The sequence below is a fragment of the Pristiophorus japonicus genome, chromosome 24, assembly GCF_044704955.1.
Source record: "Pristiophorus japonicus isolate sPriJap1 chromosome 24, sPriJap1.hap1, whole genome shotgun sequence".
Lineage (NCBI taxonomy): Eukaryota > Metazoa > Chordata > Chondrichthyes > Pristiophoridae > Pristiophorus > Pristiophorus japonicus.
In genome coordinates this window covers 18,598,998-18,622,743 of record NC_092000.1, presented here as the reverse complement: position 1 = coordinate 18,622,743, position 23,746 = coordinate 18,598,998, and the positions used below count along the sequence as shown (strand labels likewise).

Here is a 23,746-nt window from a genome sequence, read left to right as displayed (position 1 = left end):
AGGGAACAACGCCAACCTTTATACTGTTCACCAGGCCTTGTGCGAATAGCAGGACATGAGGGGGAAAAAAAGGACTTGCATTTATATAATGCCGTTCACAAACTCAGAACGTCCCAAAGCACTTTACAGCCAATGAAGTACTTTTGGAGCGTAGTCGCTTTTGTAATGTGGGAAATGCGGAAGCCAATTTGCGCACAGCAAGCTCCCACAAACAGAATGTGATAATGACCATATAATCTGTTTTTGTTATGTTGATTGAGGGATAAATATTGGTCACAGGACAGCGGGGAGAACTCCCCTGCCTTCTTCAAAATAGTGCCAAGGTATCTTTTACATTGACCTGAGAGCAACAGGGGCCTCGGTTTAACATCTCATCCAAACGATGGTCCCTCCGACAGTGCGGCACTCCCTCAGTACTGCACCTCTGACAGTGCAGCACTCCCTCAGTACAGCCCCTCCGACAGTGCCGCACTCCTCCAGTACTGCCCCTCCGACAGTGTGGCACTCCCTCAGTAGGCCCCTCCGACAGTGCAGCATTCTCTCAGTACTGCCCCTCCGACAGTGCGGCACTCCCTCAGTACTGCCCCTCCGACAGTGCGGCGCTCCTTCAGTACTGCCCCTCCGACAGTGCAGCACTCTCTCAGTACTGGCCCTCCGACAGTGCAGCACTCCCTCAGTACTGCCCCTCCGACAGTGCGGCACTCCCTCAGTACTGCCCCTCCGACAGTGCGGCGCTCCTTCAGTACTGCCCCTCCGACAGTGCAGCACTCTCTCAGTACTGGCCCTCCGACAGTGCAGCACTCCCTCAGTACTGCCCCTCCGACAGTGCGGCACTCCCTCAGTACTGCCCCTCCAACAGTGCGGCGCTCCTTCAGTACTGCCCCTCCGACAGTGCAGCACTCTCTCAGTACTGGCCCTCCGACAGTGCAGCACTCCCTCAGTACTGCCCCTCCGACAGTGCAGCATTTCCTCAACACCGCACTGCGACTGTTAGCCTGGATTTTTGTGCTCCAGCTTCTGACCCAGAGGTGAGAGTGTTGACACTGTGAAGAGAAGGAGTCTTTCATTTCCTCATGTCCACTGATTGCTCGTTTTTCTTCACAGAGTTAACCATGTTTCCAAGAAACACGAGAATAATAATAGAGGAAAATTTGTGCACAAAACACAAAGATCAACTGGATAAGAACAAACCACTTCTTCTTTCTTTGTGTGTCTTTGATGTCTATCTTTTGCAGCTACAAAAGGAAATATTCCATTATAACATTGCAGTAAATTACTTTCTTTCACTGCTCCCTGTATGAGGGAAAAAGAAGTAGAGGAATATGTTAGATGAGTGGAGGTTGTTGAAGTTGTGGTGATGGACGAGTAGAGCCTTGTGTTGGGAGTGTTTGATGGGACAGTGTGGAGGGAGTTTTACTCTGTATCTAACCCGTGCTGTACCTGCCCTGGGAGTATTTGATGGGACAGTGTAGAGGGAGCTTTACTCTGTATCTACCCCGTGCTGTACCTGCCCTGGGAGTATTTGATGGGACAGTGTTGAGGGAGCTTTACTCTGTATCTAACCCGTGCTGTAGCTGTCCTGGGAGTGTTTGATGGGACAGTGTAGAGGGAGCTTTACTCTGTATCTAACCCGTGCTGTACCTGCCCTGGGAGTGTTTGATGTGACAGTGTAGAGGGAGCTTTACTCTGTATCTAGCCCGTGCTGTACCTGCCCTGGGAGTGTTTGATGGGACAGTGTAGAGGGAGCTTTACTCTGTATCTAACCCGTGCTGTACCTGCCCTGGGAGTGCTTGAATGGACAGTGTTCTGAATGTCTCTCTCTCCCTCTGCCCATAGGTCTGTCTCACTCTCTCTATCAATGTCTCAGTCTATCCCTCTCTCACATGCTCTGTCTCTATCTATGTCCATGTCTTTGCTCTCTCTCGCTCTTTGTCTGTCTGTGTCCTCCTGGCTCTCTCTCTCTCTCTGTGCAGCAAGCAAATAGGAAAACAAATGATATGTTAGCCTTTATTGCAAAAGAATTGGCATACAAGAGTGAAGATGTCTTACTGCAATTATATAGGGCCCTAGTGAGATCACACCTGGAGTACTGCGCACAGTTTTGGTCTCCTGACCTAAGGAAGGATATACTTGCCATAGAGGGACTGCAACGAAGATTCACCAGACTGATTCCAGGGATGGGGGGATTGTCCTATGAGTAGACTAGGCCTATAATCCCTATAGGTTAGAAGAATGAGAGGTGATCTTTTTGAAATATATACAATTCTTACAGGGCTTGACAAGATAGATACAGGGAGGATGTTTCCCCGGGCTGGGGAGCCGAGAACTAAGGGTCACAGTCTCAGAATAAGGGGTCATCTATTTTGGACTGAGATGAGGCGAAATTTCTTCACTCAAGGTGTTGTGAATCTATCGAATTCTTTACCCCAGAGAGCTGTGGATGCTCAGTCTCTGAGTATATTCAAGTCAGTAGATAAGCAGTGGCAGATATTTAAGGAGATATTTCATAATGCTCAGCAAAAACATATACTAGTGCGAAGGAAAGACTCTAAGAGAAGGATGAACCATCCGTCCGTGGCTAACTACGAAAGTAAAGGATGGTATCAAATTGAAAACAAAGGCATACAATGTTGCAATGATTAGTGGTAAACCAGAGGATTGAGAAATGTTTAGAAACCAGGAAAGGACAACTAAAAAAATAACAAAGAGAGGGAAGATAGATTGAGAGTGAACCAGCAAGAAATATAAAAACAGATGGTAAAATCTTCTACAGATTTGTAAAAAGGAAAAGAGTAGCTAAAGTAAATGTTGGTCTGTTAGAGGATGAGACTGGGGAATTAATAATGGGGAACAGGAAAATGGCAGAGACTTTGAACAAATATTTTGTATCAGTCTTCACGGTAGAAGACACTTAAAGCATCCCAATAATGGATAATCAACAGGCTATAGAGAGGGGGGGGAGCTTAAAACAATCACTATCACTAGAGAAAAAGTACTCGGTACAATAATGGGTCTAAAGGTGGACAAGTCCCCTGGACCTGATGGCCTGCATCCTAGGATCTTAAAAGAAGTGGCTGGAGAGATACTAGATGCATTGGTTATAATCTACCAAAGTTCCCTGGATTCTGGAGAGGTCCCAGCGGATTGGAAAATGTAACACCCCTAGTTAAGAAAGGAGGGAAACAGAAAGCAGGAAACTATAGACCAGTTAGCCTTACATTTATCATTGGGAAAATGCTGGAGTCCATTATTAAGGAAGTAGCAGCAGGACATTTAGAAAAATTACAATACAGTCAAGCAGAGTCAGCATGGTTTTATGAAAGGGAAATCATGTTTGACAAATTTGCTGGAGTTCTTTGAGGATGTAATGAGCAGGGTGGATAAGGGGGAACCAGTGGATGTGGTGTATTTGGATTTCCAGAAGGCATTCGATAAGCTGCCACATAAAAGGTTACTGTTATACATGTGGACTTGTATTTACTCTGTACAGCCACTAGAGGGCTCATCCCCTGGAGTCCCAAGGGATCCCATAATCTCTTGGGAGCACAGGTATTTAAGGAGGCTTCACAGGTTGGAGAGGCACTCTGGAGACCTGCAATAAAAGACTAAGGTCACACTTTACTTTGAGCTCACAGAGTTCAGTCTGATTCATTCTCCAAACACAACAACTGGCGACGAGATACAGATAGCGAACCCAAAGATGCAGAGAACAGTGGGCATCTTGAAGAAGTTTTCTAAGGGAGATGATTGGGAATCTTTTGTGGAGCGACTTGGCCAATACTTCGTGGCCAACGAGCTAGATGGGGAAGAGTGCGCTGCCAAATGAAGGGTGATTCTCCTCACCATCTGTGGGGCACCAACGTATGGCCTCTTGAAGAATCTGCTCATCCAGCGAAACCCACGGAGAAATCGTACGATGATTTGTGTACACTGGTCCGAGAGCATTTGAACCCAAAGGAAAGCGTTCTGATGGCAAGGTACCGGTTCTACACCTACAAAAGGTCTGAAGGCCAGGAAGTGGCGAGTTATGTTGCCGAGGTAAGACGCCTTGCAGGACATTGCGAATTTGAAGGATATTTGGTGCACATGCTCAGAGACTTTTTCATACTTGGCATTGGCCATGAAACCATACTATGCAATCTCTTGACTGTAGAGACCCCAACCTTGAGTAAGGCCATAGCGATAGCCCAGGCGATCATTGCCACCAGTGACAATACGAAGCAAATCTCTCAGTACACAAGTGCTGCTACAAGTACTGTGTAGAAAGTAATGTTGTTTTCGAATCGTAACGTACATGGCAGGTCACACATACCTGCAGCTACACGTCTGCAGATGACTCAGAGTCCACCATCAAGGATGATGAATGCAAGGCCATTAACACCTTGTTGGCGCTGCGGGGGTGATCATCGTTTCCATTCATTCCGATTCAAAGAGTACATTTGCAAGGGCTGTGGAACAATGGGACACCTCCAACGAGCTGCAAAGCCTGTGAAACCTGCAAGCCACCAAGTTGCAGAGGAGGACAGATCCACGGAGGATCACAACAAACCAGAGCCTCAGATACAGGAGGCAGAGGTACATGGGGTGCACACATTCACCACGAATTGTCCCCCGATAATGCTGGAAGTTGAACTTAATGGACTCCCGGTGTTAATGGAGCTGGACACGGGCGCTAGCCAGTCCATCATGGCCAAAAAGACTTTCGAAAGGTTGTGGTGCAACAAGGCCTCAAGGCCAGTCTTAACTCCAGTTCGCACGAAACTAAAAACTTACACAAAAGAACTAATTCCTGTAATCGTCAGTGTTACCGTAAAGATCTCCTACGATGGGGCGGTGCACAAGCTACCACTCTGGATGGTACCGGGTGATGGTCCCACGCTGCTCGGCAGGAGCTGGCTGGGAAAGATACGCTGGAACTGACAACACTTTGTGTGCCCAGGTCTTAAACAAATTTCCTTCGCTGTTCGAACCAGGCATCGGGAAATTCCAAGGAGCAAAAGTGAAGATCCACCTAATTCCGGGGGCGTGACCCATCCATCACAAGGCGAGAGCAGTACCATACATGATGAAAGGGTAGAGATCGAACTAGACCGGCTGCAAAGAGTTCAGCGAGTGGGCAGTCCTATTGTCCCAGTCCTCAAGGGAGATGGCACCGTCAGAAACTGTGTCGATTACAAAGTAACTATCAATTGTTTCTCCCAGCAGGACCAATACCCACTACCAAAGGCCAACGGCCTCTTTGCAACGCTGGCGGGAGGAAAGACATTCATGAAGCTGGATCTGACTTCAGCCTACATGACGCAGGAACTGGAAGAATCATCGAAGACCCTCACCTGCATCAACATGCACAAAGGTCTTTTTGTTTATAACAGATGCCCTTTTGGAAGCCGATCAGCGGCGGCGATATTCCAGAGAAACATGGAAAGTTTACTGAAGTCGGTCCCGCACACCGTGGTCTTCCAGGACGACATCTTGGTTACAGGTCGGAACACAGTCGATAACCTGCAGAACCTGGAGGAGGTTCTTAGTCAACTCAAGCGCGTGGGGCTCAGGTTAAAACGCTCGAAGTGCCTGAAGTGGAGTTCCTGGGGAGGAGGATTGCGGCGGACAGCATCAGGCCCACCAATATGAACCCAATCAGCTCAATCTCTCTTCATAGGACAATCCCCCCAACCCAGGAATCAGTCTGGTGAACCTTCGTTGCACTCCCTCTATGCTATGGCAAATATATCCTTCCTTGGGTAAGGATACCAAAACTGTGCACAATACTCCAGGTGCGGTCTCACCAGACCCCTATATAAGGACACCCTCAAAGCCTCCTTGATAAAATGCAACATCCCCACCGACACCTGGGAGTCCCTGGCCCAAGAACGCACTAAGTGGAGGAAGAGCATCTGGGAAGGCGCTGAGCACCTCGAGTCTCGTCGCCGAGAGCGTGCAGAAACCAAGCACAGACAGCGGAAGGAGCGTGCGGCAAACCAGTCCCACCCTCCCCTTCCCTCAACCACAGTCTGCCCCACCTGTGACAGAGACTTTAATTCCAGTATTGGACTGTACAGACACCTGAGAACTCACTTTTAGCGTGGAAGCAAGTCTTCCTTGATTTCGAGGGACTGTCTATGATATAATGGGGTAGAAATTCCGATGTCCCTGGGTCTGTACGAAGTTTCTACGGACCCGGGAAGGCATCGGAAAAGCCAGTTTTTAGCGCGCAATGCGCATGCGCTGAAAACCAGCTTTTCCGGTCTGTCAAGCTCCAGCTTGACAGACCATCCGCATGTCGGGAGCGAGGACGTTTGCATGGGCAAGATTGCGGCATTTACCCATATCTTGCCCAGAAAATGTCCTCAAAATTCTTGCGTCTGAAAAAGCAGGCGCTTAGCCTACTTTTACAGGTGCAAGTGTTTTAAAACACACAAACATAATAAAAATAAAGTTATGAAAACATATTTTATTGTTAAAAACCCTCCCCACAACGCTAAGTTTATTTTAAGGCATAATTAAAAAACTTTTTTAAAAATCAGGAATATATTTTTTTATTTCAGACATTAAGAACTTTAATTTAAATGAATCTTAAATATGTAGAGTATATTTTCTATTTTTTATTAGTGTTTTGGGTGTTTGGGGCGTTTCTCATTCAAAGTAATAGGAGTTGCGGACTTACGAAACTCCTATTACTATGAATGAGACTATACTACACCTGATTGGTTGCCCAGAGCCATGTGACTCCAGCTCCAGGCCTGCGCACGTCCTGACGTGCACGCGTTGCAACGCGCAGGGAGAGGAGGCCTGTGGATCGGGAAGTCGAGCGGGCACAGCAGCTTCAGGTAGGTGCGCATTTTTTCTCTAAAATCTAGTCGAACGCCCGCGGGAAGGAGGAAGCAGGATTTCTACGCCACAAGCAGTGAGACGTTTTTTATCTTATGCTCCTATCGTCTTGTAATTCCTCGCGGTTGAGGAATGGTCAGGTGGGCGTCCAGGAGAGGAGGGGAATACGTCCCCAAGTTTGCGAAAGGAACAGCGTTTTGCAACTTCTCTGACGTCAATGACGCGGATGAAGCCACTTGCTCTGGTGCTGTTGGCAAGCTGGGATCACGCTGTCCGACAGCGGAATCATTGTGGCTTCTGACGTCAGCGTCGGGGTCAGCTGGCTGTGACTTTAAGTTTCTTCAGTTGAAGTTGGAACGACACAGCTTCCCCCCAGCTTATCGCCAGTTCCTGTAGAGGACGTCGGGTGGGTACAACTCTTGAGCTTGTGTCCAGGCACACTCAGTGCGGGAGACAGGTGCTTCCTGGAGTCACTGGTCCCGGGGAGACCACATCGTCAGAAAACCATGGAATCAGGAACGCTGTATCTGATACTGGGTGAGTGCAAGTTGATCAGAATTGGCATGTATTCAAATGATATGATCATATTTCTATATCTATTACCGTCTAGTTCCACCGTCGCAACATCCCTTAGATCAGCTCATCTGCTGCTGAAGCCCTCATCTGTGCCTTTGTTACATTTAGACTTGACTACTCCAACGCACTCCTGGCTGGCCTCACACATTCTACCGTTCGTAAACTTGAGCTCATCCAAAACTCGGCTGCCCGTGTCCTAACTCGCACCAAGTCCCGTTCACCCATCACCCCCTGTGCTCGCCCACCTACATTTGTTCCCGGTTAAGCAACGCCACGATTTCAAAATTCTCATCCTTGTTTTCAAATCACTCCATGGCCCTCGCCCCTCCCTATCTCTATAATCTCCTTCAGCCCCACAACCCCCGATATATCTGCGCTCCTCAAATTATGCCCTCTTGAACAAACCTGAGTAAAACTGTTCAACCATCAGTGGTCATGCCTTCAGCTGCCTGGGCCCTAAGCGCTCGAACATCCTCCCTAAACCTCTCCGCCTCGCTACCTCTCTTTCCTCCTTTAAGACGCTCCTTAAAACCTACCTCTTTGACCAAGCTTTTGATCACTCGCCATAATTTCTTCTTCTGTGGCTCAGTGTCAAATTTTTTTTGTCTTACAACACTCCTGTGAAGCGCCCTGGGACGTTTTACTGCGTTAAAGGCGCTATGTAAATGTTGTTGTTGTATTAGTAAATACATTTAAATAAACACAGTGCTTAATGCTCATGATTAAATGTGGGAGGGGGGCTGAATCACCTACGGTGGAAATGAGTGGAAGCATTCAAGGAAGGACTGCCTGCATGAACAGCAGGGCTTTGAAGCTGTACATTTGTGACGAGATTTGCTTTGGCAGTTTGCAGCCAGACCTTCTGTATCTCCCGAGGAGCAAAGCTGTGGAACAGTTATGTGGTGTGAAAGGTTCCCAGGAGGAGGGAAATGTAAGCCGTTAGCCCTCGCTTTGCCCAGGGTCGGTATTTCTGTGGTGTGCAGTAGGGCTGTTAACGGCACACAATTGGCCTCCCCTGGCATTGCTCAGTGTGACTTGCAGAATAGAGGTTGTTTAAAAACTCTAATCCTAGGGTATGGGTGCCATTGGCGAGGCCAACATTTATTGCACATCTCTAATTGCCCTCGAGAAGGTGGTGGGGACAACTGAGTGGCTTGTTCGGCTATTTCAGAGGGCAGTTAAGAGTCAACCTGATAAAGTGCAACGTCCCCACTGACACCTGGGAGTCCCTGGCCAAAGACCGCCCTAAGTGGAGGATGAGCATCTGGGAGGGCGCTGAACACCTCGAGTCTGTCGCCAAGGGCATACAGAAACCAAGCGCAGGCAGCGGAAAGAGCGTGCGGCAAACCAGTCCCATCCACCCCTTCCCCTCAACAACTATCTGTCCCACTTGTGACAGAGTCTGTGGCTCTCGTATTGGACTGTTCAGCCACCAAAGGACTCATTTTTAAGAGTGGAAGCAAGTCTTCCTCCATTCCGAGGGACTGCCTATGATGAAGATGATGATGATAGGAGTCAACCACCTCGCTGTGGGCCTGGAGTCACATATCGGCCAGACCGGGGGTAAGGGCTGCAAATTTCCTTCCCGAAAGGACGTTAGTGAATCAGTTGGGATTTTACAACAATCCAGAGTGATGTGGGGTTTTCAAGCTCTGCTGTAATTAAAGGGTAAAGAAGGGGTCCCGGGGCTCAAATGAACCAACGGGCTGTTTGCAGAAGTCAGCTTTTAGATTGCTTACTAGGCAGTTGAAAATAGCATGTTGACTTCGCAAGAACTAACCGAGGAAAGCTGCAGGACTTAGAAATGGAACCACAAGGGCCTTTTGAGGGTAGAAAAAAGGAACAAAGCGGCAGACATGAACCATTGTAAGGGGTGGTTTTCAGGGGGTCTGCTTTCCCTTCTGACCTTATATGAGCGGTTCCGAATCGCTCCCACACCCTTGATTCTAGACACTGGAATTATGAAGGGACTGTGACAGACTTGGACAGACAATCGGTTTCAAGGTAGGAAGCAGGTATGGCTTTATTGTGTTTAAAAAAAGTAAAAGGCACACCTTTAATAACACACACAGACCAATACACACTGAGGGGTACAACACATTGAATAAAATGTCAAATTACAGCCTGTGGGGAAAAGAATACAGCTTAAAATCTAAATGAGGTAAAGAGGAGAATGTAGATACATTTACACAAGTTATCCCAGCCTCCCCCCTCCCAATTCCCCTAACTAACTAAGTTATAGCTCTGAGGGTTCAGGTTCTATGTCACCAATCCCTTTAGACAGTTGCCGGTGAATCATGGTTTCGGGGTTCGCTGCACTTGGCCTTCTAGGCGAGCCGCACCCCGGACGGAGGAGAGGACTTCGGACTGCGTAGTCTTCGGTTGGGGTGCGTCCGTTGATGTGCTAAGTTGCGTTTTGGATGTATGGGGTAAGTACCCACTTTCTTTGGTTAGGAATAGTTTTAGTTAGCCCCTTTTGGTAATTTCTCCCCCGCTGGGTCGTTCAGAAGTAGATTGTAGAGTGGTTGTCAATTTGGTTGCTGACAACCTTCCGTTTAGTGGGCCTCATGCTCGGTCAGTTCCTGATGAGTTCTGGTAGTTTCCTTCACTATTCCATTTCTTCACTGTAGAGGAAGCAGGCTGCTTGTGTCTGTGTCCGTGTTCCAGTCTGTGTCCTTGTTCAAGTCTGTGCGAGTTCCAGTCTGTGTTCTGTTCGAGTCTGTGCGAGTTCCAGTCTGTGTTCTGCTCGAGTCTGTGCGAGTTCCAGTCTGTGTTCTGTTCGAGTCTGTGCGAGTTCCAGTCTGTGTTCTGTTCGAGTCTGTGCGAATTCCAGTCTGTGTTCTGTTCGAGTCTGTACGAGTTCCAGTCTGTGTCCTTGTTCGAGTCTGTGCGAGTTCCAGTCTGTGTTCTGCTCGAGTCTGTGCGAGTTCCAGTCTGTGTTCTGCTCGAGTCAGTGCGAGTTCCAGTCTGTGTTCTACTAGTTTTTCCTTGTAAAACTGGGGGATAGATATATCCCAAAAAAAGGCTCCGTTATCTCCCATCAAATCTCTTGGGCTCTGTTTAAACTGTTCTGTCCATTGATTTTCAAATGTCTCCTTTGTCAGCAGTAACTCGATTCGGGTGTGAGAGTGTGCTATCACTGGTTTTGCATTGTTTTAGAATTGTCCAGTTTCCTGACCATGATTTCCATTGTGCTTGATTGGGTAATTCGATTATCTCTTAGAGGGTGAATAGCCTGGGATCCTTACTACACGAATTTGCTTCAGAGGTTGGCCCCACCTCCTGTATTTGGTAACTCTTTTTCGCAGCCAAAATGTTGTAGAATCTTAAAATTGATATGCTCCTTCCCATAGATGTTTAGGGGATCTCAAGCTTCTGTAATTTAGGTCCATTTTGAATTCCCTTTCCTATGAGTCCAAACACTGGCGGGGGGGGGTCTCCATGAATGTATCCCTTTTATCCCCCGCAGGCTTCGTCTGCCCCTTTAAACTCATTTTAAAAGCCCAGAAAGGGATTCTTCTCCTCTGCAGGGGAAAGGTACCTGGAATCTTTGCGAGATATTGGTAAATTCTACACCATTAATAGGACACGTGGCCTGCTGGTACTTTAACATTGGAAAATTCCATCGGAAATGAGGACCTATCTCTAAAATGGAACATGCGATACCAATATTGATTTTAATGTATTTTCTTCATAGATGGTTGCAATATGAAGTAATTAGTTAAACACTGGAATCAAACCCTGGGGTTCATGTAACATATTTATAAATCGAGCTTTCGCAATCTGTCCTTTTTTCATTCTGGACATGTGGGCATCATTGGCAAGGCCAGCATTTATTGCCCATCCCTAATTGCCCTCAAGAAGGTAGTGGTGAGCCGCCTTCTTGAACCGCTGCAGTCCGTGTGGTGAAGGTGGTTTTACAATGCTGTTAGGGAGGGAGTTCCAGGATTTTGACCCAGCAACGATGAAGGAACGGCTGATATATTTCCAAGTCATGATGATGTGTGACTTGAAGGGGAACGTGGAGGTGGTGGTGTTCCCATGCGCCTGCTGCCCTTGTCCTTCTAGGCGGTAGAGATCGTGGGTTTGGGAGGTGCTGCCGAAGAAGCCTTGGTGAGTTGCTGCAGTGCATCTTGAGAATGATGCACACTGCAGCCACGGTGCGCCGGTGGTGGAGGGAGTGAATGTTGAAGGTGGTGGATGGGGTGGCAATTAAGAGGGTGTCGGGCATCTTGATAATTTGATCATTTTATTAATAGTTCAGGTCTTTTTCTCTCTCCCATGTTTTTTTCTCATCTCTCCAACCCTTCCCTGAGAGGGTGGAGAAGGGGAAAAAGTCACTGGTGGGCGTAGTCTATAGGCTCCCAGTGTAGCTACACTGTTGGACGGAGTATAAATCAAGAAATAATGGAGGCTTGTAAAAAAGGAACGTCAATAATCATGGGTGATTTTTACATTCATATTGATTGGACAAAGCAAATTGGCCAGGGGAGCCTTGAGGAAGAGTTCATAGGGTGTATCCGGGATAGTTTCCTTCAACAGTATGTTCCGAAACCAACCAGGATGCAGGCTATCTTAGATCTGGTACTGTGTCATGAGACAGGATTAATAAATGATCTCCTTGTAAAGGATCCTCGAGGAATGAGTGACCATAACATAGTGGAATTTCAAATTCAGTTGGAGGATGAGAAAGTTGAATCTCAAATACAGGAGACTACAAAGGTATGAAGGCAAAGTTGGCTAAAGTGGATTGGGAAAATACATTAAAGAGTGGGACGGTTGATGAGCAGTGACAGAAATTTAACGAGATATTTCATAACTCTCAACAAAAATATATCCCAATGAGAAGGAAAGGCTGTAAGAGAAGGCATAACCAATCGAAATACGGCTAACTAAGGAAATAAGGGATGGTATCAAATTGAAATGAAGGGCGTACAACGTGGCCAAGACTAGTGGGAGGCCAGAGAATTGGGAAACTTTTAAAAGCCAGTAAAGAACAACTAAAAAAATAATAAAGAGAGGGAAGATAGATTATGAAAGCAAACTAGCACGGAATATAAAAAACAGATAGTAAGAGTTTCTACAGGTACATAAAAAGGAAAAGAGTGGCTAAAGTAAATGTTGATTCCCGAGAGGATGAGACCAGGGAATTAATAATGACAGAGACTTTGACCAAATATTTTGGATCGGTTTTCACAGTAGAAGACACTAAAAACATCCCAATAGTGGATAATCAAGGGGCTATAGAGAGGGGGGAACTTAATACAATCACTATCAATAAAGAAATAGTACTCAGTAAAATAATGGAACTAAAAGCGGACAAGTCCCCTGGACCTGACGGTTTACATCCTAGGGTCCTAAAAGAAGTGGCTGAAGAGATAGTTGTTGCATTGGTTGTAATCTACCAAAATTCCCCAGATTCTCAGGAGGTCCCAGCGGATTGAAAAACCGCAAATGTAACTCCCTTATTTAAAAAAGGAGGCAGACGGAAAGCAGGAAACTATAGACCGGTTAGCCTAACATCTGTCATTGGGAAAATGCTGGAGTCCTACTAAGGAAGCAGTAGTGGGACATTTGGAAAAGCATAATTCAATCAAGCAGAGTCAGCATGGTTTTATGAAAGAGTGTCTCATGTTTGCCAAATTTGCTGGAGTTCTTCGAGGATGTAACAAGCAGGGTGGATAAAGGGGAACAAGTGGATGTGGTGTATTTGGATTTCCAGAAGGCATTCGATATGGTCTCACATAAAAGGTTACTACACAAGATAAAAGTTCACAGGGTTGGGGGTAATATATTAACATAGATAGAGGATTAGCTAACTAACAGAAAACAGAGAGTCAGGATAAATGGGTAATTTTCCAATTGGCAAACAGTGATTAATCTGCTGCCACAGGGATTGGTGCTGGGACCTCAACTATTTATAATCTATCTTAACAACTTGGATAAAGGGAGCAAGTGTAATGTAGCCTAGTTTGCTGATAATACAAAGTTGGGTGGGAAAGCAAATTGTGAGGAGCACACAAAAAATCTGCAAAGCGATTTAGACAGGCTAAGTGAGTGGGCAAAAAAATTGGCAAATGGAGTATAATGTGGGAAAATGTGAGGTTATCCACTTCGGCAGAAAAAAATCGAAAAAGGGCTGGATCGCACTGATTTCCCGGGTGGTCATTGCGAGGCGTGATTCCAGGCGGATAGGTCGGGTTCGAGTCAAAACTACTGCCGGTGTCACAACCAGCGCCATTTGCACGCCCGGCGCAGCTCTTCCCGGCGGTGCTGCTCGACGCCGGCGCAAAACCTGAGCGGAGGACCGCAGCGGGGGACCTCGCCGGCGCCCTTCACACCGCTCCGGGGTGCAACCCCGAGTGCAAAGGCTCGGAAAATCCAGTCCAAAGTGTTTGTTTTAGGCCTCGGAAATAATGAATATGGTCGTGCTTTACATCGCACGGGTGTTAACCTGCTTGCTTTGTTCAATGGCTCGGTGTCAAATTGTTTTGTCTCATAACACCCCTGTGATGCGCCTTGGGACGTTTCACTGCATTAAAGGCGCTAGATAAGTCGTTGAGACCATCAAGATGGCGTTTCATGGGGCATTGAGCAGAAACTTCAGCAGAAATGTCTTTAACCAGATCGTGGAACTCGCTACCACAGGGTGTGGTTAAGGTGAATAGCATAGACGCATTTCAGGGGAAGCTGGATAAACACGAGAGAGAAAGGAAATGCAGACAGAGTGAGATGAAGGGGGTGTTGTTGTGGAGCAGGGACCCGTTGGGCCGAATGGCCTGTTTCTGTGCCGTATATCTTATGTAATCTTTATGCAAAAGGGTTGTTGACATCCAAGTGATAGTTGGACTGTTCCAGGAGTCAGACAGATCCCTAGATTGTCACCTTGGAGATAGCTTGTAGGAAGCTTGGCCTCGTCGAGCTTTGCTGGCCTGTGGATGCTGGTCCACTTGATGCGCGAGAGGCACGTTTGATTTGCTTCGTCCCCGGTTGAACTTCAAAACGAACGGAAGCTTATCTCTCGGGCAGACTTGCCCCAACTCACCCTTGTTCTACTTCTCATCCTTGTTCTCAAATCCCTCCATGGCCTCGCCCCTCCCTATCTCTGTAATCTCTTCCAGCCCCACAACACCCCCCGAGATGTCTGCGCTCCTCAAATTCTGCCCTCGTGAGCATCCCTGATCACAATCGCTCAACCATCGGTGGCCGTGCCTTCTGGAACTCCCTGCCTACACCTCTCCACCTCTCTATCTTCCTTTCCTCCTTCAAAACGTGCCTTAAAACCGACCTCTTTGACCAAGCTTTTGATCGGGGATAAGGGATTATGGGGAGTGGACCTGAGTCCATGATCGGGTCAGCCATGATCGTATTAAATGGCGGAGCAGGCTCGAGGGGCCGTATGGCCGACTCCTGCTCCCATTTCTTATGTTCTTATCTGCCGCAATTTCTTATGTGGCTCAGTGTCAAATTTATTTTTTTGTCTTATAACACGGCTGTGAAGCAACTTGGAACGTTTTATTACGTTACATAAAGGCGCTATATAAATACAAGAGGTTGTTGTTGTACATTGCAACAGCGACTACGTTTCAAAAGTACTTAATTGGCTGCAAAGCACTTTGGGACATCATGAAAGGTGCTATATAAATGCAAGTATTGCTTTGATTGTGTGGAAATCACCCACTCTGATGCAGAAGTGCCGGAGAAAATGGATAGTGATTGTTCAATGGGCAGAGAATATTCCATTCCACGCCTCTGGTTTCCTTTCACTTCCCCTTTTCTCTCTCAGGGACTGATGACTCTTTGCAGAATGAATTGTGCTGAGAAAAGATTTTCACCTGCGTATCTCTTTTTCCACCCAGTGGCCTACTTCGGTATTCTGTGCGTAACGTTCCAAGTCACCGGCGTCCAAAAGTGCCCACCTGGATTCCTGGCTACACCGACTGGGATATGTATCGGTGAGTCACGCTGTGGGCTGTCATTCCCTGTCCACCTCCCTTAGGCTTCAACAGTATCCAAATATATAAGTCCTGCGGCCAGCTGTATGTGAGTTGAACACAGGCAAAACTTCACTCCAACTACACTCTGTATATGTCTCTAAATAACTCCCACAGTTTCCAGGGTGTTAGACTTCGTGGGCTGGCATTTTCTCAAGGCGGGCGAGTTAGAGTCAGGATCGGGTCAGGAATCCCATTTTCTCAATTTAACTGCCCTCCCTCACCTCTCACTCGTTTTTTTAGGGGAGATTTCCGGCTATGGTGTATCGTATGACTAGTGGCTCATCGACTCAGAATATTCACCAATCATAGCCAGTCCCTTGGAATTGAGGAAGACTAGCTTCCACTCTTAAAATGAGTTCTTAGGTGACTGAACAGTCCAATACGAGAACCACAGTCCCTGTCACAGGTAGGACAGATAGTCGTTGAGGGTAAGGGAGGGTGGGACAAGTTTGCCGCACGCTCTTTCCGCTGCCTGCGCTTGATTTCTGCATGCTCTCGACGATGAGACTCGAAGTGCTCAGCGCCCCCCCACCACCCACCCTCTGGATGCACCTCCTCCACTTCGGGCAGTCCTTGGCCAGCATTGAAGCACTGACCACACTTGATCAGCTCCACTGGGCGGGCCAGATCGTCTGGACACGAGACTCCCAAAGCAAGCGCTCTACCCGGAACTCCTTCACTGCAAAATAGCCCCAGGTGGGCAGAGGGAACCTTACAAGGACACCCTCAAAACATCCCTGATACAGTGTGGTTTATAGTACAAGACTAGTGACCCAAAGACTCACAGACTAGTACAGCACAGAAGGTGGCCATTCAGCCCATCGTGTCTGTGACAGCTCTTTCCAGTCACTCCCACTCACCCCACCACCCCACCGCTATTTCCCTGTATCCCTGAAACTTTTTTCTCCCTCAAGTATTCATCCAATTCCCTTTTTGAAGGCCACTATTGAACCTGCGTCCAACATCCTGTCAGGCAGTGCGTTCCAAATCCTAACCAGGTGTTGCGTAAAAACGTTTCTCCTCATGTCGCCTCTGGTTCTTCTGCCAATGGCCTTCAATCTGTGCCCTCTGGTTGTCGGCCTGCCATTCATTGGGATATTGTTAGATTTAATTGAATCAATGTGTTGCGTTGTGGGATGGCACAAGTGAGTTCCTACGTTGTCGGAAAAAAAAAACCTGCAACTGGATCACACCTGCCAGGGAGATGTGCAAAAACCTGTATACAGCACACACTGTAATGGAGGCCTGGGTACCACACAGTGCACTGACGTGGCTGCTCATAGAATATTACACTCATAAAGCACAGAAGGAGGCTGCTCGGCCCATCGTGCCTGTGCCCGCTCTTTGGTAGAGCGATCCAATTAGTTCCACTCCCCCCTGCTCTTTCCCCGTAGCCCTGTAATTTTTTTCCTTTAAGTATTTATCCCATTTTCTTTGAAAGTTTCGATTGACTCTGGTGCCTGCGTCCTTTGAGGCAGAGCGCTCCAGATCACAACTTGCTGTGTAAAAAAATCTTTCCTCATCTCACCTCTGGTTCTTTATCCAATCACCTTAATTCCGTGTCCTCTGGTTACCCGCCACCCCCCCGCGCCCCTCCTTCATGGTTTTTGAATCCCTCTATCAAATCTTCTCAGCCTTCTCTGCTGTAAGGAGAACAAGCCCAGCTTCTCCAGTCTATCCACGTGACTGAAGTCCCTTATACCCTGGCAGTATTCTAGTCAATACCCTCTGCGCCCTCTCCAAGGCCTTGCCATCTTTCTAAAGTGAGGTGCCCAGAATTGGCCACAGTACTCCAGCTGGGGCCTACCTAGTGTTTATATAAAGGTTCCGCGTAACTTCCTTGCTTTTGTAAAACAGCCAAACATTACACATGCTTTTTTATCAGCCTTCTCAAGCTCTCCTGCCACCTTCAAAGATTTGGATATATATACCCCCACCACCCCCCCCCCCCCCCCCCCCCCCCGCCGCCGGTCTCTCTGTTCCTGCACCCCCTTTAAAATTATACTATTTAGTTCATATTGTGCCTCCTTCCTTCCAAAATGCATCACTTCACACTTCTCTGAAGTAAATTTAATCTGCATTGAGTCTGCCTTTTTTATCTATGTCGATGTCATCCTGAATGTCTGCTACTATTCTCTGCATTTTCGAGTTTCGTATCATCTACAAACTTTGAAATTATGTCCTGTGTATATATACCCAAACCCAGGTCATTAATATATATTCATTAGAACAGTGGTCCTAATACCAATCCCTGGGGAATCCCACTGCACACTTCCCTCCAGTCTGACAAACAACCATTCACCACAATAATCGTATCACTCTGTTTTGCTTCATTTCAGATGAAAATGAGTGCGGGAGCGATAACGTAATCACATGCGGCTGGAACACAGAATGCCACAACACACCTGGGAGTTTCTACTGCACCTGTGAGACAGGATACGTCACCAAATCAGGAAAGACTAACTTTACCACCCGAATAAGCTGCCAAGGTAGAGAGGAAGTTAGCGTCTTGTGTCAGTATACGTTGAAAAGGATCGCTTCGATATTAAGGCAATCATTTTCTAGAGAGAAATTAAGGATGGACAACAAACGTTGGCCTTGCCAATGACACTCACACCGTCAACATGAATTTTTTTTTAAATGATCATTTAGGGCCGAAAAATGGAAGCAATTTATCACATAAATTGTTGGCAGAAATCTGTAACTCTCTGCCCCAAAAGTCTGGGGGTGCTGGGGGTGAATTGGAGTTTTCAAAACTGAGAGCGATAGATTGTAGTTGGGTAAGGATGTAATGTATTTGCTTCATGGGTTCTTTGTTTAAGAATTCATAGCAATACATTGCCACTAAGAACTAGTTGGTTTATTAACAAAGGTTTAACAATCACACTACACATTACCAGTTTATCCACTAGGCTCACAACTGCATACCTCATCGTGAACGACCTAGATCCAACTGGCTGGGGTTTTATTGAGTCTTGTGGACATAAGCCACTCACAATGCAACAGCTCTAAAAATATTTCAGTAGAACATAAAATCAAATGCCCTCGTTTTGGCAAGGGCACGGGAACCCACAAATTAACAATTTAAATTTTGACTGTGACTTAAATCAAATTAAAATTTGGTTGCCGGGGTTGATGATGCACTCCAGCACCCACCTCTCGCGGAAGACCGTGAGCGTACCAGTGGACACCACGTAATCCATCTCCAGGGACACCCTGGTTCGGATGTAACCGCAGAAGAGAGGCAGGCAGTCGGACTGTACGAACCCCTCGACCGCCCATTGCCTGGACCGGTTGATGGCCACCTTGGCCAGGATCAGGAGCAGTCATACGAGAAGGCCCTCTGACCTGCCCGCTCCCTCCCCTCCGCATCGGGTGTCAACAGCTCTGCAATTATTTTTCTTGCAATACTTTAATCAAGTGCCCCCTGATTAAAGGGGTGGGGGGCACACTCCAAAAACTTTTCAGGTGGCCCCATGTTTTTTTTTGAGGGCACCAAAACACAAATTATACAAGTGCGCTCTGGCTAAAAGTGGGGGGGGGGGGCACTAAAACCGGCAAATTAAACAAATTAATGTTTTAGACATTAAAATCAAATTAAAATTTGGTTGCCGGGGGTGACGATGCACTCCAGTCCCTCCGGCGCCCACCTCTCGCGATAGGCCGCGAGCGTACTGGTGGACACCGCGTGCTCCATCTCCAGGGAACAACAGCTCTACAACACTTTTGTTACAACAGCTCCAGCAACCTGTGTGCATACTCACAGGTGCATATATTACAAAGGGTGTCAAGATCGAAAGCGGGAAAATGGATTTGAGCTGCAGACCGGTCATGATCTAGTTGATTGGCGGAACAGGTCTGAACAGCTCAGTAGCCTACTCCTATTCCCGTTGCTCCTAATCCCGTCCCACTAAGACCCAGGGAAAAATATTCACTGTGCATTGTAATACAGGCAACTCTCGATTATCCGTACACGGATCTAACGGAGAACCGGCTGCAACGGCACTTTTAAAAACTGTCGCATACGTGAATACCAGCTGACATAATGAGGGTTGTCACTTTGTCCCCAGTCAGGAACAGATGAGAAACAAAACATATACTGCAGTCGGTTCTGGTTACTTACAGGGAGGTTAAATCATTTGGGGGGAGGGGGGGATCCTTGGGATAGATGAAGTTCAGATCTCAGCATCGGATAACAAGCTGATCCCAACTGCAACAGAAAACAATGCAAAGCTCCTGTCCAAACTACTCATTTTTGGTTTTTAAAGCGCTCTTACAGCCCTGGGTGCAATGAATTATTTATTGAACGTTTCCACTCCAGAGAGTTTAAAAATATCCGCTTCCAACACAATAGGGTTCACCGTGTCCTTGCCCGCGGTTTTACCTTTCTCTCCACGTGAAAGACCGCGGGTCAAATTTGGGACCCAAACATTCTCACCAAGTACTGAACAGTCAAACTACAGGGGCATTTAAAAATAAAACATAACTAACACAGACGATATGAATCAAATGTCATGCATTTTATTACCTTCACCCAATGATAACACGAACTAAGTCTTCGTGGTTGGTTCTATCACCGTAAAATTTCAGCTCTGAGACGTGCACTCCCCCGAGCGGCATTATCGTTTACCCGGAATAGCCCAATCCCCGAGGGACCCGGATAAGTGAGAGTTGCCTGCATATAGTTCCACCTAGTGGACTACTGCTCCATCTAGTTGCTCCTGTGGTAATGCAGCCGTTGTTGAATAAAGCATCGGGTGACAGGTTTTGCTTCATTTCAGACGAAAATGAGTGCAAGAGCAATATTTTATACACGTGCAGCAGGGACGAAGAATGTCACAACACAGGGGAGTTTCTCAAACACAGGTCGGGGCAGCCTACTGTACCTGCAAGGAAGGATACATCACCCAATCGGGAAAGACTAGCTTTAACCAAACAAACTGCCAAGGTACAGAGGAAGTTCACGTCTTGTGTCTGTATATGCTGAAAAGGATCACTCTTAAATCTTTGGCTCATCATCATCACAGGCGCTCCCTGGAACGAGGATGACTTGCTTCCACATGAGTTCGCAGATGTTTCGATGAAGGATCCGATGTTCCAGTCCTGAACTCCAGTTGAGGGGGTGGAAGATGCCTGTGGGTGGATTTTTTTAACGTGTGGTGACCGTTGCACATCAGCCACCACACGGGCTCGACAGAACTAGGCCTTTATCCAGTGGCAAGGGTTGAACCAGGACGACTGGAGACCAGCTCTGCTGCACGGATCTAGTGCGCGCACATAGCGCAGTGTGGGCTGGTCCGTGCTGCCCCTGGGCCCTCGGCTCTTCTGGGCCCCGTACCCTCATTTGCTGCACCTTCGCCCATGATGTTCCAGGGCCCGGCGCTCCAGCTCTATTGATAGCCCCGACCTGCGGTGGTGTTCACACACAGGTCGGGGCGGCCCACCATGTAGTATAGTACCTTGGCTATAGTATTGCTGATGTAGGAACATTCTACCCTGGGGTGAGCAGTTGGGCAGATGAGATGAGGCAGGGCATTTTGCTGAAACGATGTACATGTTAGAAAGTAAAAACAGGGAAAAGAAAGAACTTGGATTTATGTAACACCTTTCTTGACCTCGGGTTGTCCCGAAGCGCTGTTCAGCCAATTAAGTACTTTTTTGAAGTCATTTCAAGCTCCCGAAAACAGTAATGTGATAATGACCAGATAATCTGCTTTACCAAAGAACATAAGAATTAGGTGCAGGAGTAGACTATTCGGCCCCTCGAGCCTGCCCCGCCATTCCTGAGTATTAGTGTTAGACGCTCCCTCGTGTCGAAGATGAGCCGCTTCCACACCAAAAAAAGGATGAATTCACAGGTGTTTAGAAGAGGGACCGGAAATTCCAGGTCCCAAATTACATCCTGAAGGGTGGAAGAAACCTGTGCGTGGATTTTTTTAACGTGAGGTGGCCATTGCACACCAGCCACCACACGGGCTTGACAGAGCTAGGTCTGGGTCCCGTGGCAAGGATTAACCAGGACGACTGGAGACCAAGCTCTTCTGCACGGACCTAGTGCGCACACATATCACAGTGTGGGCTGGCCCATGCTGCCCCTGGGCCCTCGTCTCTTCTGGGCCCCGAACTCTCGCCTCTCCTGGGCCCAAGGCACGACGCTTCTGGAGCCCAAATGGTTGATACCTCAACTCCACGTTCCTGCACTATCCCCAGATTCCCTTCATATCCAAAAATCACTTTACAGCCAATGAAGTACTTTCGGAGTGTAGTCACTGTTGTGATGTGGGAAACGCGGCAGTCAATTTGCGCACAAGCAAACTCCCACACACAGCAATGTGATAATGACCAGATCATCTGTTTTTGTTATGTGGATTGAGGGATATATATTGGCCAGGGCACCAGGGAGAACTCTGCTGCTCTCTTTGAAATAGTTTCAAACAGGTGAAATACATTCACCTGAGAGGGCAAACGGGGCCTCGGTTTAACGTCTCATCCGAAACATGGCAACTCCAACAGTGCAGCACCTCCTCAGCACTGCACTGGGATTGTCAGCCTAGATTATGTGCTCAAAGTCCCTGGAGTCGGATTTGAACCCACAACCTTCTGACTCAGAGGTGAGGGGGCTATCCACTGAGCCACAGCTGACTGAATAGGTCAGAGAGGCTGTGTTCGCGAAACAATGGTAAAGTTGACGTTTTGAATATCGATTCACCGTAAGTCATTTTTTTGTATTTTATTTGTAAGAATAAATAAATAAATATCTACCGGTCCCAAACCCGTGACCTCTACCACCGAGAAGGACAAGGGTAGCGGGTGCATGGGAACATCATCACCTCCACGTTCCCCTCCAAGTCACACACCATCCTGACTTGGAAGTATATCGCCATTCCTTCATCGTCACTGGGTCACAATCCTGGAACTCCCTCCCAAACAGCACTGTGGGAGAACCTTCACCACACGGACTGCAGCGGTTCAAGAAGGCGGCTCACCACCACCTTCTCAAGGGGCACTTAAGGATGGGCAATAAATGCTGGCTCACAACACCAATATCCCAAAATGGAGTGTATTAAAGAAGCATGTTTCTGGGACCCCTAGCGTGCCCAGCAGAGGTAGAATTGGGAAGAAGTGCGTAAAATTCAGCCTTATGCCCCAACCTTGTACCAATATGAGATCAGAAGCGTTCATCTCCTCTCTACCTCCCAGAGAGAAAGAATCACTGGTTCCCACTGTGTCACTTAATTTAACCAAGCAATCGTGTAATCCTGTTTCTCCTAATTTCAGATGACAATGAGTGTGGTGGTGATGATAATACTGTAATAACATTGTGCGGTGCACACACTGAATGTTACAACACACCAGGGAGTTACTACTGTACCTGTAAGAAAGGGTACATCAACCCATCAGGAAACACCAACTTTAACAGCCGGAAAACCTGCCATGGTAAAGAAGCAGTTCACAAATTGTGCCTCTTTCAGTTATGTCTTTAATACTCTTATGAATGACTCCATGAGGTGTAGTATTGTACTTGTACTGTTGTGACCTTAGTCCCATTTATTGTAACTCCACAGTGAGGCACAAGCATGGTGGGCAGGCTTTTATACTGGGCCCTGCACACCTATCCGACTCATCCATCCCTTGCATTATCCTGATCAGAGGTTTGGTGAAACTCCCAGTTCAGTTAACATGCAAAGATGCACGTATCTAATATATAACGGGAGAACATTCCAACACAGAAACATACCTTTGGCCCATCAAGGCTGCACTGGTGTGATTCTCCGTGTCCAATCCCACTCTCCTGCTCATACCCGGTAGCCTTTGATACTCGTTCCCAAGCAACTCTCTACTTCCTGTCAAAGTACTTATGGTCTTTGTTTCCAAATCACCCCCGCACCCATCTAAACAATTATTTCCTAGCCAGCCTTTAATTCTCTTGATGATTATCTTACATTTGTTCCCCATTTAAGCCTCTTGCTGACAATTGAAAACAATCTTTCGCCATTTCCCTCAGCATAATCCTTCATGGTGTTGAAGATCTGCATCAGGCCGTACTTCAGCCTTCTGAATTCCAGGGGGAAAAAAACGATGGCCCGGAATTTGCTGTGACAGGGCAATGAACAGCGACTGTTGTTAGACTTTCCCTTGCCCGTTTAATCTCACCATTGAATGGCGTGATGTTGCTGTATTTCCACAGCAGACACCAACTAAACTCGCCACCGAGAGAGTTAACTCTTGTCCATTCCAGTCTAAGTAACCTTTCAACAACATTATAATTACTGGCACTCAAACTCTCTGGCATTGAAACTTATCTATTACAAGTGTGGAGCTAATTCCTTCGGGTTTTAATTGTT

The 23,746-nt window shown here is 47.2% G+C and overlaps 1 protein-coding gene across 1 annotated transcript in view; it reads left to right on the top strand.

Annotated features, from left to right (window-relative positions):
* Nucleotides 1-7,217: 7,217 nt before the first annotated feature.
* Nucleotides 7,218-23,746, top strand: part of LOC139237767 (adhesion G protein-coupled receptor E2-like) — an 80,903-nt gene continuing 64,374 nt past the window's right edge. Inside the window, exons 1-4 of the mRNA XM_070866951.1 lie at nt 7,218-7,365; nt 15,264-15,359; nt 17,741-17,890; nt 22,680-22,838. Of these exons, the coding sequence (XP_070723052.1) occupies nt 7,335-7,365; nt 15,264-15,359; nt 17,741-17,890; nt 22,680-22,838 (436 nt within the window). The 5' untranslated portion in view covers nt 7,218-7,334. The remainder of the gene's footprint in view (nt 7,366-15,263; nt 15,360-17,740; nt 17,891-22,679; nt 22,839-23,746) is intronic.